This window comes from Girardinichthys multiradiatus, chromosome 3, assembly GCF_021462225.1.
Source record: "Girardinichthys multiradiatus isolate DD_20200921_A chromosome 3, DD_fGirMul_XY1, whole genome shotgun sequence".
Classification (NCBI taxonomy): Eukaryota; Metazoa; Chordata; class Actinopteri; order Cyprinodontiformes; family Goodeidae; genus Girardinichthys; species Girardinichthys multiradiatus.
Window position 1 is genome coordinate 7,886,072 of NC_061796.1, and position 15,769 is coordinate 7,901,840.

General features: G+C 43.3%; 1 protein-coding gene across 6 annotated transcripts; it reads right to left on the reverse strand.

Moving 5' to 3' along the window:
* Positions 1-392: 392 nt before the first annotated feature.
* Positions 393-13,657, reverse strand: wdtc1 (WD and tetratricopeptide repeats 1). Of its 6 annotated transcripts, none has more exons than XR_007037707.1 (17): positions 13,473-13,611; positions 12,901-12,977; positions 12,715-12,798; positions 11,877-11,923; positions 11,282-11,393; positions 10,807-10,994; positions 9,902-10,084; positions 9,729-9,823; positions 8,361-8,476; positions 8,184-8,259; positions 7,986-8,082; positions 7,727-7,897; positions 7,399-7,634; positions 6,162-6,327; positions 2,930-3,122; positions 1,312-1,822; positions 393-1,225 (listed from the first exon to the last, which is right to left on the reverse strand). XR_007037707.1 is itself a non-coding variant. In XM_047361645.1 (17 exons), exons 3-17 carry the CDS (start codon positions 12,946-12,948, stop codon positions 1,625-1,627), a joined length of 2,010 nt encoding a protein of 669 aa, XP_047217601.1. In that variant the 5' UTR covers positions 12,949-12,977; positions 13,145-13,246; positions 13,473-13,570; the 3' UTR covers positions 393-1,624. The 6 variants fall into 6 exon arrangements, 5 of the variants coding, with proteins under 5 accessions (XP_047217601.1, XP_047217602.1, XP_047217603.1 ...); XM_047361645.1 differs by adding an exon at positions 13,145-13,246 and having other exon boundaries at positions 393-1,822; positions 13,473-13,570; XM_047361646.1 differs by having other exon boundaries at positions 393-1,822; positions 13,597-13,657.
* Between the last annotated feature and the right edge of the window lie 2,112 nt (positions 13,658-15,769).

Here is a 15,769-nt window from a genome sequence, read left to right on the forward strand (position 1 = left end):
CTCTTACTGGTGCAATGTGCAATCAATGAAGACTGGCTACCAGGCTGGTCCAATTTAGCCATGAAACCTCCCACACTAAAATGACAGGTGTTTCAGTTTCATTGTCTAACCCCTGTAACTTAAATTGGCAACTGGAGAAGTTTTTCAAATCCTTACATATTTTTATGCAAATACTCCTTTTATAACCACTGTCTTCTGGAGCTGGGTACGCTCATTTCTACTATATTTAGGACATTTTGTTGTGTGACAATCAGTAGAAAAACTGTAAGGCAGACAGCTGCTTGAGACAGTGGGCTACATCTTCCTAACCTAGATAGGATTAGGTCTGTACTGATGTTTCTCTTGTGTAAATGTTAAATGTTTATGAGAAAAACGGAACAAAAACATAAAAGTCAATAACAGAGTATTTTAATTTTCTTTTGCTTGGATCAAAGCTCATTACAGGATTCCCTGGAGGGGGGGGGGGATAACTAAAGAGAAGCTCAAATGAAAGTAAAACACACGGAAGCCAAGTGATTCACTGAGGATCCATTCATAAACATTGGTTTTAATAGGGGTAAAAGGAAATTTAGTGAGCTGAGCTCTGTGAACTTGATGGGGAGCAGCTGTGCTTCTTGTTTTTTTTATCTCAGAGAAGCCTCATGCAAGCTGAAAACCTGATGACAGCAGATGGACTGATGGGAAAGCCATGCAACCAGGAACTCCATGGTCACAATGATTTCAGCCAAGGTATAACACAGATCTCCCACTTACACCTAAAAATGTTTGCAATTTAATCTCAAATTCATTTGCAAATAAAGGGAGTGAAATCAAACAATTAGGAAGTTATTTGTGTTACAAATACTCCCTCGTCAATATCTTGTCAATAACCTTTTTTTTTTTATAGCGCTAAACTAAAATAAGCCAAATTATGTGTAAATAAAACTGAGAAATCACAAACATTAATCCTTAGCTGCTTAAAACACAGATGGTAAACTTTGGCAGAAGAAAACTCTTTTTTTTCCCAACAGTTCAAAATATAATGCATTTATCTTAGCAACAATCATCACAATGTGAGCAGCTACACTTCATTCCTGTAACAGAAACTCCATCTGAACACAGGACTGAGCCTAACGTAGGATCAGTGACTGGTGTGTGCAGCCTTTCCAACACCGGGATGCTTCGCTCGATCCATAGAGTAGACGGTAGATCGGTTCTGCGATCTGAAAGCTGGCCACGCACGGACCTGAAAATAGGTCAATCGTTCCACATTACTTCTTCGTGTTGTGTGACTCTCCAACAAAAACCTGAGAAGGTACAAGTGTTGCACACCTCCTTCTTTGTGAGAAACCGGGGAGTGGCGTGGAAGGTGCTCTCTTCAAAAGCTGTTCCCACCACTGCAGAGTGGGTGCTGTTGGTACTTAGAAAGCATGAGAAGGGTGTTATTGCAGCCCTCCTTGAATTCCTCTCCCAAAATTGGTCTCCGCCAGTCCTGGCGTGGGACAAAGAGAGGCCATAGTGCAGATATGTGCCATGACAGTCAGTCAATGTTCTGTCAGACAGGGAAGCGGGGTTCAGGTTTTAAAACAAAATATGGGAGTCTTTTGCTTCCTAAAGCCATTCTACAGAATGGATGAATGTCAGTTTAGCTCGTCCTGCACTGCACTGGTCCCTCTGAGCTGTCTTCATCATCTGAACCATCGGGGCCAACACCATGCAGGCCAGTGATGCGATAACCCATGTTCAGAAGCATTACCTCTAACGGATCAGCATTCATTCGGCGCTGATTTGCCTGAGCAGCTCCCTCCATGTCCTCCACTACGCGCCCGTTATCACCGTCGGTCTGTGGGAAAAGAAAACAGCCAGTAAAACATTCTTCGTTTGACATCACAGATTTTAGAGGTGACCTGATGTGCAAAGACTGTTGTGGAGTTCTTACTAAAAATTGAGAAGCAGATTTGCCTATCTAACAATGAAACGTTCCAGTTTGCACATAGCTTTATCTTCTAACCAGCATCCTCTCACAATAAGCGAAATTTAGTCACTCAAATTCAGTTCAGGTTTAAAGCCCAGGGTGAGATTTCAGTTGAAGGTTAGACTTTTAGCGACATAGAAAAAACTATAAAAAAAATAATAACCTAGCGGTATTCTACAGATTTTAATATTGTTCCTACAATTTTAAAGTTAGAAGAGAAAACTTTAACCTTATTCTTCCTTAAAATAAATTTCTTACAAACTTCACCTTGTCGTTATGAGGCATTTTGTGCAGACATTTTGAAATGAAGCTGTAACATAAACTGTGGACAAAGGTGAACTACTGTAAATACTTTCTAGATGCACTCAAATGATAAATGCATTATAACCAAAAACTACCACCATTTTTGGTCTAAGAACACAACAACCAACAGAATGTACTAGGAAGCCCTTTTTGTTTGCCCAAAAAAACAAAAGAAAATCCGATTGAGGCCGGGCAGATATGCTTTGCTGCAAAACTTGGGATAATCTTGGAGTTTCTCAATTTCCTGTTGGATCATTAAACTAACAGGACGATCAAAAGAACCGGCATATCGTTTAAATGTTAGTCTTTATTTAAAAAATAATAATAATAACCAAAAAAATCATAATGGGCAGGTCAGACCTAACTAAAAACCGGAAATATGTATCAGTCAGGAAAAGCCTGATTGGTGCATCTCTAGTGTGCACCCTTTGGAGGTAAGACGACTGGTGTCTTGTCCTGGGGTCCTCCACATTTTTCATGTCCAGATTTTCTACTTTTTCCAGAAGAAAGTTCTTGGTTCCCGTTGGACATTTCTTTTAAGTACATAAGCAAAAGTTCACATAAGTTGGACAAATGGATGGAAGAATACAACAAGGACAATGGGACAAGAAAAAAGAAAAACAACTGCCTAAAACCCATCCAACTCCAGATTTACAGATATAGTTTGTTTACCTCTGGTCTGGGGTTCCATAATCGAACCACAGGGTCAATTCCACTAGTGGCCAGGAAGCAGTAGCTTGGGTGGGGCTGTAGGCAGTTGACTATTGACTCATCTCCCTGAAGGATCCTCACCAGGTTAGTGGTTTCCTTTTCCCAGATGAAAAAAGAACCATCATCTGAGCCACTGACGATGTACTGGCCTTTGCTGGAGATAAACAAAACAATCTGTTTAGACCTGTCCGTCAAGCTGCATTCTTAGAAGAAGAAATGTTTACCGGGAATTTTTAGATTTTTACTTGGAAAATCTGTGTAATCCTTTTTCGTCGAACCTCTTTAGCAGATTAGTGGTACACATGTGTGACATTTTTTTCCCAGTAATCTGGTGGAAAGTAACTGAGCAGGATATTCTGGTATGTGTGGTTCAGAATGAAGTGACATAATCTGTTTGGTTAGTTGATTCAACAATAAAATGCAACGACAAACCAGACGAGCTGAAGCAACAGTGAGTCCTATTGTGCCGTTGCACAGAGTACATTATGACATGCAGCCTGTAGGTTCACTGACTAAATGTTTAAATGTCCTAAAGCTTCACACCAATTCACCAGTTTCTTTAAAGTCACGGTACATTTGAAATGTTCAGTTGGTAATTGTTACCGCACTCACTCCGTTGGCATTTTCTCTGTTTGGTGGCTTCTGTGTGTATACCATAAACACAACAGTGGTGATCAACATAACTGACATGCAGCATCTTGCAGAATTTTTCAAACCCCCTTGAACTCACTGTCATGCATTTTATTGTTATTGAAGTGATAGATCAACACAAAGGAGCAAAGAAATGTCAAGTTGAAGGGAAACAATACATGGTTTTTTTGTACCAAAAAAAAAAAATGTAGTATACATTTATATTCAGTCCCATTTAGTCTGATACTTCAAACTGTGTAACCTACTGCCTCCAGAGGTCACCTTAAAGCCCATCTATAGGTTTTCTAAAGTAGGTATAAGTACTTGTGTTGTGTGAGGCAGACAGGTCGGAGATAAAACTGTGATGACCTTTAAAGTAGCACTAGGTTATAAAACAATATTCCAAGCTCTGAACAACTCACAGACAGCTGTTCAAGCCATCACTGAATCAAACACCCCGTTACTTGATTCAATGTTCATGCAGCAAGGTGGAGCGGGGGAGGACTTGAGTATCAGAACACGGGGTACCATGCAAGATCGGATGACGGACATTTCTTGCAAGTTAACAGCTGTGCAATACTGTTTCCATTTTTGGGTGATGTTTTGATCTGTACCGGGATTTATTTAGGGTATCCGAGTAAAGGGGGCTCAATCGAATATTTAAGTTTTTTACTGCAAAAATATGCGGAAAAGCATGTAACATTGTCAATATACAGGAGTTAGACAATGAAACTGAAACACCTGTCATTTTAGTGTGGGAGGTTTCATGGCTAAATTGGACCAGCCTGGTAGCCAGTCTTCATTGATTGCACATTGCACCAGTAAGAGCAGAGTGTGAAGGTTCAATTAGCAGGGTAAGAGCACAGTTTTGCTCAAAATATTGAAATGTACACATGATGGATGACATACCAGAGTTCAAAAGAGGACAAATTGTTGGTGCACGTCTTGCTGGTGCATCTGTGACAAAGACAGCAAGTCTTTGTGATGTATCAAGAGCCACGGTATCCAGGGTAATGTCAGCATACCACCAAGAAGGACCAACCACATCCAACAGGATTAACTGTGGACGCAAGAGGAAGCTGTCTGAAAGGAATGTTTGGGTGCTAACCCGGATTGTATCCAAAAAACATAAAACCACAGCTGCCCAAATCACGGCAGAATTAAATGTGCATCTCAACTCTCCTGTTTCCACCAGAACTGTCCGTCAGGAGCTCCACAGGGTCAATATACACGGCCGGGCTGCTATAGCCAAACCTTTGGTCACTCATGCCAATGCCAAACATTGGTTTCAGTGGTGCAAGGAGCACAAATCTTGGGCTGTGGACAATGTGAAACATGTATTGTTCTCTGATGAGTCCACCTTTACTGTTTTCCCCACATCCGGGAGAGTTACGGTGTGGAGAAGCCCCAAAGAAGCATACCACCCAGACTGTTGCATGCCCAGAGTGAAGCATGGACGTGGATCAGTGATGGTTTGGGCTGCCATATCATGGCATTCTCTTGGCCCAATACTTGTGCTAGATGGGCGCGTCACTGCCAAGGACTACCGAACCATTCTTGAGGACCATGTGCATCCAATGGTTCAAACATTGTATCCTGAAGGCGGTGCCGTGTATCAGGATGACAATGCACCAATACACACAGCAAGACTGGTGAAAGATTGGTTTGATGAACATGAAAGTGAAGTTGAACATCTCCCATGGCCTGCACAGTCACCAGATCTAAATATTATTGAGCCACTTTGGGGTGTTTTGGAGGAGCGAGTCAGGAAACATTTTCCTCCACCAGTATCACGTAGTGACCTGGCCACTATCCTGCAAGAAGAATGGCTTAAAATCCCTCTGACCACTGTGCAGGACTTGTATATGTCATTCCCAAGACGAATTGACGCTGTATTGGCCGCAAAAGGAGGCCCTACACCATACTAATAAATTATTGTGGTCTAAAACCAGGTGTTTCAGTTTCATTGTCCAACCCCTGTAAGTGTGTTTAAGTTCAAGAGGTTTGATTCCATCTTTCTCCTGCCACATGTCAATGTGCCCCTGGGGAAGGGACTTAACCTCAAGTTGTGGCTCTAGTGTAAAGTTCTTCGAGTGGTTCAGTCCATTTAACATTTAGTGTGTGAGGCCTCAGCCAAAGCTTGTAATTTTAGAAAATAAGATCTCTCTTTTCAGCGACCTTGCAACACAATGGTAATAACAATTATCTAATGTGTTTCTGGACACTGTGTAACATAAGAAGATAAGGACATATCAAATCTAAGTGTTTTTGATTGTAAATAATGAGAGAAAAAATAAAAAGATGAAAATTGGACACAAATAGTATAAAATACCGTGGGGCCCTGAGGGTATAAAGGAAAGAAATCAGCCTTCCAGCCTTTCCAGGGCTTTAAATACCTTTCCCACCAGAATTGTTAGCAAGCATATTCAATACAAGCTTAACACAAAATTATTGTTCTTAAAATAACCAAAGACACAGCAAAGATCACACCAGATTGTAACCACAAAGCTGTAGACTGCCACCTAGTGAGACAACAGTAGAATGACAGGGTTGGTGTACCGACCTCCCGAAGAAGTTGGCCTCTTTGATGTCGGTGGTGGTGTTGCAGTGACCACAGTATCTGTGCTTGTAGTCAAAACTGCGCTCCCTCAAAACAACCTCGTCCTCAGCAATGGACTCTTTTCGACTGAACGACTGGAAACGAATGGAGCTGTTGCCCTTTTTGTCTTCTGCAGGGGAAGACAAAAACACCATTTAACCCAAAAAACATTTAGACTAGTTTGATATTTTCTCTAATAAACAGTTGCTACTTAATTAGAATGCAAAGCTACATGTACCACTGTCTGTTTCAATATTTTTCTCTTTTTTTGTTTGCTGATAATATCAGTAGAAGTTAAATCCTCCAGCTCGTCTGCATTGTTGGGTCTGGTGTTGCTCATCTTCCTCCTGAAACAGATACTCCACAGATTCTTTATACGGTTCAGACCAGGATAGTTTGCTGGCTAACAAGCACAGTGATACCGTGGTCATTTACCCAGGTATTGGTAATAGTGACAGTGTGGACAGGTGCCAAGTCCAGCTAGTAAGTGAAATCAACATCTCCATGAAGCTTGTCAGCAGAGAAAAGCATGAAGTCCTCTAAATTTTCCTGACAGCCTGACTTTGCACTTGATGAAACACAGCAGATGAGATGTTTCTCCAAATTGTCAGTAACTGGAAACTTCCCACTGGACATTAAGCAGCTTGATTTTGTTCCTCTCCACTCTTTTTCCATTTCTCTAGAATATTCCCAGAACTCTGAAAACGGCTTTGTTGTTTCCTTTCTTTTCTGCACCTTTTTTTTTTAAAAACCACAGTTGTTGTTTCCAATCAACTTTCTATTAATGTACTTGGATACAACATTCTGAACAGCCAGCTTCTTTTACAATAACCTTTTATGACTGATACCATCCTTGTGGTGGGTATCAGTAACTGTCTGCGGAACAGCTGTAGATCCATCAGCACTAAGGCCATAACATGGGAACAAAATAACATTTCTTTATTAACATACATTTTATTGGTCTTGTGTAATATTCTAATTTTCATACTTTTAATTAACTGTAAACCACCATAACTATTAAAGTTAAGAGAAATAGGATATTTTATATACTTTGAAATATATCATTCTGTAAAAGTTCAGCTTTTTAAATTGAATTACAGAAAGAAAAAAAAACACTTTTCAACGATATTCTAAATTACAGAGATGTAATTTATCTTGAAACTCTTTCATATAATAATGTTTTTATTTCACATCTTCCCACCTGAATCAGGCTTGGAGTAAAGAGCAGCCTTGATGTCTTTATCCAGGGCATCACAGGCACTGCTGTGTGCTTGCTCAGGAAACTTTCCCTTGAAGTCGTCCAGACACTCCAGAGCCTCGGCCACATACTTCAGCTCAAACAGACACCGTGCCAGCCTGAAATGTGCCTTCAGATGCCCCGGGTTCAGCGCGAGAGCCTTCACGCAATCCCTGAGGGCGTCATAATGGTCTCCATCCCTACAAATCACACACATAAATCAGAGATTATTGCTTTCCAGTCATTTAGAAGACTAAATTTTTTGTAATACTAATAAAAACAGGGCACATGCCATTTGCGTTTCATATAGGCTGCAGCCCGGTTCCCATAAAGCATGGCGTTGCCCCTGGCCTCATGAATGCCTAAACTATACAGCTGGATAGCCTGTGTCCATTGCTGACAGGCAAATGCATTATTGGCCTGATGCTTTATTTTCTCCAAGTAAGGGGGAAGCTCAGTAGAACTAGAACAATGAAGCAAAAGGAAGAGTTAAACCAGCTGGTAAACTGACCGTATAATACAGTATTATTAATTACAGAACCGAATCCTACCTGGACTGCGTTTTGCTTTCGACAAAGCGAATGTGGCTGGGTGGTAAATGAATGCCATTAGAGACGCCGTTGGTTGTCTTTCCATTCGGGACATCTACTGGAGAGCAACAGCAACAGGAATTAACAAAATGGGCTATATATAGATTGCCTCCTTTGTACGCTACATACTGAGGCATTACTCTGCATGCAAAGAGCTACCTGTTGATGACTGGCACATTTTTGGAAGCACAAACGTATACGGCCTCTGCTTAAATGTGAGGTCAAAAAGATACACCTGTAGGAAGTATAGAAATGAACTAATCAGACATTTTAACCCCATAACAGTCAGTAATAGAAAACAACATGTGACTCCTTGTTTATTGTGAGAAACGTCACCTGCTCCCCACCCATGTTAACAAGCAGCTCTGTGCCGTCAGGGCTGAAGGTAACATAGGTGGCCACCAGGACTCTCAGGCGGTTGTTGTAGTCTCGGAGTTTCACTGGCAGATGACCTGAAGCACAAAGGAGAACATCGTCATTTACCCTTTCACAGTTAATGTACCAACAATGCGTCTCAGTAACTTAGAATATCAACGAAAAAAGTTGCTTATTTTAGTAATTTAGCTCAAACAGGGTAACCTGTATATTATATAGATAATTTACATACAGTGTCTGATGGATAATTTCAATCATTTACAGATTTTACTTTCTCTGAAAATTAGAGTATGAAATAAGACTAAAAAATATGATGTTTTAATATATAATCCCTACTGTAAAAGCACGTCAATTTAATGTGAAGTCTATGTTCTCAGGACTTAGTCAGGTCCCTTTCTTTCATGGGGTTTAGGTCAGGCCGGTTAACAGGCCGATCAACTGCAGTGACACCGTGGACCTTAAAGCAGGTATTGGTACCTTTGGCACCGTAGGCAGGTCCCAAGTCCTGATGGTAAATGAAATCAGCATCTCTATTATTCTTTATAGCAGAGGGAAGCATGACGTGGTGCAGAATTTCCTGTCAGACGGCCACTCAGACTTTGGACTTGAGAACACACAGGACCAACACCAGCTCATGACATGACGGCCCAAATCATCACTGACTGTGGAAACCTCAACCTGGACTTGAAGCAGCTGGCGTTATGTTGCCTCCCTCCACTCTTCATCCAGACTCTGGGACAGTCCTTTTTCTTCTTAGCCCGGGTAAGACACTTGTGAAGTCTCTGGTTCAAGAGTTAGTCAACACAAGGAAAGCAACAGTTGTAGCCCATATCTTATGATGGCTTTTAATGGTCTGACTCCAGCTGTAGTCCACACCTTATGAATTTCCTCCAAACTCCTGAATGTGCTGCTGTTCCTGCTGCTTGTGCACCTTTTTCCTTCTACTAAACTTTCCATTAGTATGCGTGGACACAGGATCATTAACAGTTTCTTTACCAATGAACCTTTTTAGCTTAGCTACCTCTTGGGGTGTGTGAGTGACTGTCTGCTGGACAACTTTCAATCCAGGAATCTTACTGAAGATTTAATAGGCCATAACATTTACCCTTCTGTAGTAAATATACTTTTTATTGGTCTTATGCAATATTCTAATTTTCAGAGAAACTGTAAGCTAAATTCATCAAATTAACATAAATATATTTTTAAATTATATCACTTTACATGTAATGAATCTACATGCTAAAGTAACTTTTCAATGCTTTCCTAATTTATTGAGAAGAACCTGTAAGTCAAATATTTTGATATGAGACCATTTAGTGTTGTACCCACCTGCGACATAGTACTGCCCAGCCCCATCTGGGATGGGCTTCTGCCTGTCACAGAAAGTGTGCACAGCCGCTGATGTGTTCTGATTTAAAGATTTCCTGGGTAAGGAGCAAAACTGACTTTTATTTACGTTCTGCATATGTTTCAAAACTGAGAGGACACCGGTCACAACATACCTGTAGTTGTGAATCATCCTGATGTCATAAAGACGCACAAAAGGCCCGTTGGCTCCCACCGCTAGGTAGTTATTGTCCCGTGGATTCACTGCGAGACACTTGGCCTCAGCCAGCTGACCACAAAACTCTGTCAGGTCAATCAGAACCTCAGAGTGTTTACTGTTCTCCCGAAGATCATACTGTCTGCAGTGTAAAAAAAGAGACACACTGTCACCCCTAAAATCGAACTGGACATGTCTTTGTATCACACTGGCATTGAGTGAGAAACGATCAACCCTGAATGTAGGATTGAAGATGTTTCACCCACATAATTGTCACGTAGGCAAATTGTTGTCTCTGAGCACACATTGGGACAGCATCAGTTCACATGGACAAATGGACAGAAAAACAGATAAACTGGACTGACACATTAGAGGAAGGGAAAATGGATAAACAGATGGATGGGTGAACGGATAGATGGACGGATGAAAGGAATGGGAGAGCAAATAAACACCATCCATCCATCTTCTGTACAGGGGGAGCAGGTGCCTACCTCCAGTGATCTCCAGGCGAGAGGCAGGGTCGACCCTAAACTGGTCACCAGTCCATCACAGGGCAACACAGAAACACACAAGACAAACAACCATGCACACCCATTGATACCTAAGGGGCAATTTAGAGAGACCAATTAACCTAATGGCTATGTTTTTGGACTCTGGGAAGAAAGACCCCAGGCCGGGAGTCAGACCCTGGACCTTTTTTGCTGCAAGGCAACAGTGCTACCACCTGCACTATTGCGCAACCCGCAAAAAATTTCCATACAATGTTTTTCTTTTTCCATACGTATCCAGACCTTTGAAAACCCTAAAACCACATTTTTGACTAAAAGCACAAAAGACAGTTACTGCTCAGCTCAGGGCTCTCACCTGATGATGCCATCCTCTGCAGCACTCCAGAAGGTGTTGGGCCACATTGGTGCTGTGGCGATGCGTTTAACTCTGTTGGTGTGGTCAGAGAACATATGGATGGTTTCCTTCACGGTCAGGTCATGGACATGGACCTTTGTGTCAGCTGCACCTGTTACCAAGATCCTGTCTCCAGTGTGAGGGAGGAACTGTAAACAGAAAGACAGACAGATAAACACAGACACGCGTAATTATAAACTCACTGTGATCCAAAGATCAGGACATGATGAAGTGGTTTACAAAGCCAAGTCTAGATTTAACACTGCATCACCTTTGTCTCAATAATTTAAAGTAAAACTTTTACATTATTCCAACTCTACATTATTCAGTATCAACACAATTTTCTATTCAGTCATTGGAATATCGCAGTAAGTGCATGCAGTGTATTTGACCCCTCCGCTTTAAATACATGAGTCTCACAAAAAATTATCCTTACCTTGACAGAAAATATATTTGCAGCATGACCCGTGTGCATAGTTGTAAGCTTCTTGTGTTTGAATGGATCCCAGATGATGGCATGTTGATCGTCTGAGCCTGAAGCCAGCAGACTATTAACAAAAAGAAGTACAAGCACAAGTTAAGCTGCATTTAGGCCCTTAACGACTGAAGTCATTTAAACTATTCTAATCAGACACAAACATCCTTTAAGTGAAATACATCTAGGCAAGTCAGAGCCCTAACTAAACTGCTTAATAATATTTTTCAACAAAGATTCTGATTGGTCCATCTCTTTTTTTAATCCAGTTGCCTTTCTGACTACCTTCTTGGTTCTGCGTGAAGGTGATTGATTGACATGAAGGTGACGTGTCATTGCTTCACACTTTTACAGCCTAACAAGCCACACCAACACTGGGGCTTCTTACAGACATCATTTATTGGCAAGTGGATATAGCGAAATACCTCCAAATGTAAACTAAAAACTTAAATGGTCACCTACTTGCAGGCAGGGGACAGTGAAAAAAAAACAAAAAACCACCAAGATGCTAAGTAATAATGGGACCACAGATAATTTTCAAGCCCTGAAGACTTACTCTCCTTGTTCGTTCCATTCCAAACAGTTCACACAGCCAGTATGGCCCTGTAGAAGAACGAGAAGAAGATACAATGACATCTGTTATAATGCAAACAAAACATAATTAGGTTGAAATATCAAAATGAAAGGACTGTTGGGAATGGAATATCTCCAGGCCGTTATCTTACACACACACACACACACACACACACCACAATATCAGAAAAACATGCACTGGTGATAAAGCCACATGTCCTCACTCATCCCCCAGAATTTGAAAGTCGGGAATGACTTTGCCAACCACCCCAGCACTTTCTATTTGCAAGTATGAAAGTCTGTGCGATTTGATAGTTGTTTTTACGCATTCAAACATTTAAAGGACATGTTCACAAACCGAGGTTGTAGAGTACAAAGTATGCCAGTGGTTGAAATAGATACAGACTGTCTGAAGTGAAAATAAACCATATATACCTGCAACTTTCACGGCTTTCTTTTATACATGGCAGCCATACTGGATACTTCCCAGCTGAAATTCTGCCTTCATGGTGGATTATTGTATTTCAAATCAGGAACTCACTGAATGGAACACGCTATTATATAACCACAACCAACATATGTTAGCATCTAAGTTTCAAAAAGTAAAAGAGAGCACTGTGACAGAGAAATTGTGGATTTATTGCAACTAATATCATCATTGCAATGTTTACCAATGACATCACCAACTCGTGATTTTTTTATTTTTATTTTTTATATTATGCAGCTGTAATATTCTGACAGCCCTCCCTTTGTAGATACAGTTATATGGATTCACATGATTCACATGAAGAAAACAGTAAAAAGTGTTTCATGTTAAAGACCTGGAGCTCAGCTTCCAGTCCAAGTCTCTTAATGAAGGGGTCAGTCACATGAAAAGACCTTTGGAAGCCCGGCGCTCTCCTGTCCTAAAGATATAAATCAACATCTCAGTAATACAAAAAGAAATTACTTTAAAAGGAGTTATATTAAAAAGAAAACCGTAAGATGAATGAACACGGTTTGCTCACCCTGATCTGCCTGTGCAGGAGCTCCCTGGTGATGTTGACAGCAGTCATGGCCTCACCGCTAAGCAGAGAACGGGTTTCTGGGGTCAAAAGTCAGAGTTTATTGACGTCTGTTCGTTGTGATTAACCGTAATTTGACATTTACAGCATTGCGACAGAATATATTACCCGTGACAAACATCAGAAAAACGACACGTGTCTCTCAACAAAAACAATAGCGCCTGAGATCAGGTTAGACTTTGCTCACCCCAGTATTGAAGAGTGAAGCGTTTAGCTCCTACTACGAACTCCAGCAAGCCGAGGACATTAGCTGAGCAGCTATTGTTAGCACCGCAACAACGACAACCCTCTGTTTGTCACAACACAAGCAGTTATCTAAAGGTTACAGCGCTGTTAGCTTCACAGAATCCATTTTGATCCCGTTTAAACCGGGCCTCTTAGAGCCCTGTCGTTAATATCTCAGCTGGCGTTAGCGCATTGCCGCTACCTTGCTAGCTAAACAAAACGTTCACTTCATGTGACGTAAATATCCGCAAAGATTTCATGACAAAATAAGAGAACTAAATAAATCTCACCGGTTTGCTCGTCGTAAAGAGTCTTCTGTCAAAAGCAGTCCATTTAACAAACACAACTATACGACGCAGTGAGTTTGTTGACAGGATTTACGCAAATAGATTTTCTAATAAATTGAATACAAACCTCCTCCCACTGGAGATAATATGCCCAGTTCCGCCAGACCAAACACATCCGGGCCAAGAGCATTTCACAATAAAAGCATCATACTTACGAGTCTGGTTAGCCACAAATGAATAGCACACAAAATTACTGAATAGAAGAGAAGAGAAGAGAAGAGAAGAGAGAAGAGAGAAGAGAGAAGAGAGAAGAGAAGAGAAGAGAAGAGAAGAGAAGAACCGTCACCTTAACGTGGTGGAGGGGTTTGAGTGCTCAAATGATCCTAGAGGCTATGTTGTCTGGGGCCTAAATGCCCCTGGTAGGGTCTCCCATGGCAAACAGGTTCTAGGTGATGGGTCAGACAAAGAATGGTTCAAGAACCCCTCATGAAGAACACAATATCGAGGCACGTGACGTCGCCCGGTACGGCGGAGCCGGGGTCCCACCCTGGACCCAGGCCTGAGGTTGGGACTCGTCGGAGAGCGCCTGGTGGCCGGGTTGCTCCTCGCGGGACCCGGCCGGGCCAAGCCCGAACGAGAGACGCGAGGCCATCCTCCAGTGGGCCCACCACCTGCAGGGGGAACCGTGAGGGACCGGTGCAAAGAGGATTGGGTGGCGGACGAAGGTGGAGACCTCAACGGCCCGATCCCCGGATGCTTAGGCTGGCTCTAGGGACGTGGAATGTCACCTCGCTGGGGGGGAAGGAATCTGAGCTTGTGCGGGAGGTCGAGAGATATCGACTAGAAATAGTCGGGCTCGCCTCCACGCACAGCGTGGGCTCTGGAACCCATCTTCTTGAGAGGGGTTGGACTCTCTTCTACTCTGGAGTGGCCCACGGGGAGAGGCGGGAGGCTGGTGTGGGTTTGCTTGTTGCCCCCCAGCTCAGCCGTCTCGTGTTGGGGTTTACCCCAGTGGATGAGAGGGTTGTATCCCTGCGCCTTCGGGTTGGGGAGAGGTCTCTGACTATCATTTCAGCCTACGGGCCGAGTGGTAGTGCAGAGTACCCTGCCTTCTTGGCGTCCCTGTCGGGGGTGCTGGATAGTGCCCCTCCCGGGGACTCCATTATTCTGCTGGGGGACTTCAACGCCCACGTGGGGAACGACAGTGACACCTGGAGAGGCGTGATCGGGAGGAATGGCCTCCCCGATCTGAATCCGAGTGGTGTTTTGTTATTGGACTTCTGCGCTAGTCACGGATTGTCCATAACGAACACCATGTTCAAACATAAGGGTGTCCATCAGTGCACTTGGCACCAGGACACCCTAGGCAGGAGGTCGATGATCGACTTTGTTGTCGTATCATCAGACCTTCGGCCGCATGTTTTGGACACTCGGGTGAAGAGAGGGGCTGAGCTGTCCACTGATCATCACCTGGTGGTGAGTTGGATCCGCTGGAGGAGGAGAAAGCCGGACAGACTCCGCAGGCCCAAGCGCATAGTGAGGGTCTGCTGGGAACGCCTGGCGGAGCCCTTGGACAGGGATGTATTCAACTCCCACCTCCGGGAGAGCTTCGACCAGATCCCGGGGGATGTTGGAGACATAGACTCAGAGTGGACCATGTTCTCTGCATCTATTGTCGATGCTGCTGCCCATAGCTGCGGCCGTAAGGTCTGCGGTGCCTGTCGTGGCGGCAATCCCAGAACCCGGTGGTGGACACCGGCAGTAAGGGATGCTGTTAAGCTGAAGAAGGAGTCCTATCGGCTGTGGTTGGCTTGTGGGACTCCTGAGGCGGCTGACGGGTACCGTGAGGCCAAGCGTGCTGCGGCCCGGGCTGTGGCAGAGGCAAAAACTCGGGCCTGGGAAGAGTTCGGTGAGGCCATGGAGAAGGACTACCGGTTGGCCTCGAAGCGATTCTGGCAAACCGACCGACGCCTCAGGAGGGGGAAGCAGTGCTCTGCCAACACTGTTTATAGTGGGGGCGGGAGACTGCTGACCTCGACTGAGGACATTATCGGGCGGTGGAAGGAGTACTTCGAGGATCTCCTCAATCCTGCCATCACGCATTCCGTGGTGGAAACAGAGGCTGGGGACTCGGGGTTGGACTCTTTCATCACCCAGGCTGAAGTCACCGAGGTGGTTAAAAAGCTCCGCGGTGGCAAGGCTTTGGGGATGGATGAGATCCTGCCCTGAGTACCTCAAGTCTCTGGATGTTGTAGGGCTGTCATGGTTGACACGCCTCTTCAACATTGCGTGGCGGTCGG

What these genes read in the sequence shown, in the direction of transcription:
- wdtc1 (XM_047361646.1), bottom strand. Translation starts at nt 12,948, where the DNA reads ATGACTGCTGTCAACATCACCAGGGAGCTCCTGCACAGGCAGATCAGG. An exon ending in GCAGAGGATGGCATCATCAG is followed by an intron (nt 10,085 to 10,806) that starts GTGAGAGCCCTG and finishes TTTACACTGCAG; the next exon opens with ACAGTATGATCTTCGGGAGA. An exon ending in GCCTATATGAAACGCAAATG is followed by an intron (nt 7,635 to 7,726) that starts GCATGTGCCCTG and finishes TGTGATTTGTAG; the next exon opens with GGATGGAGACCATTATGACG.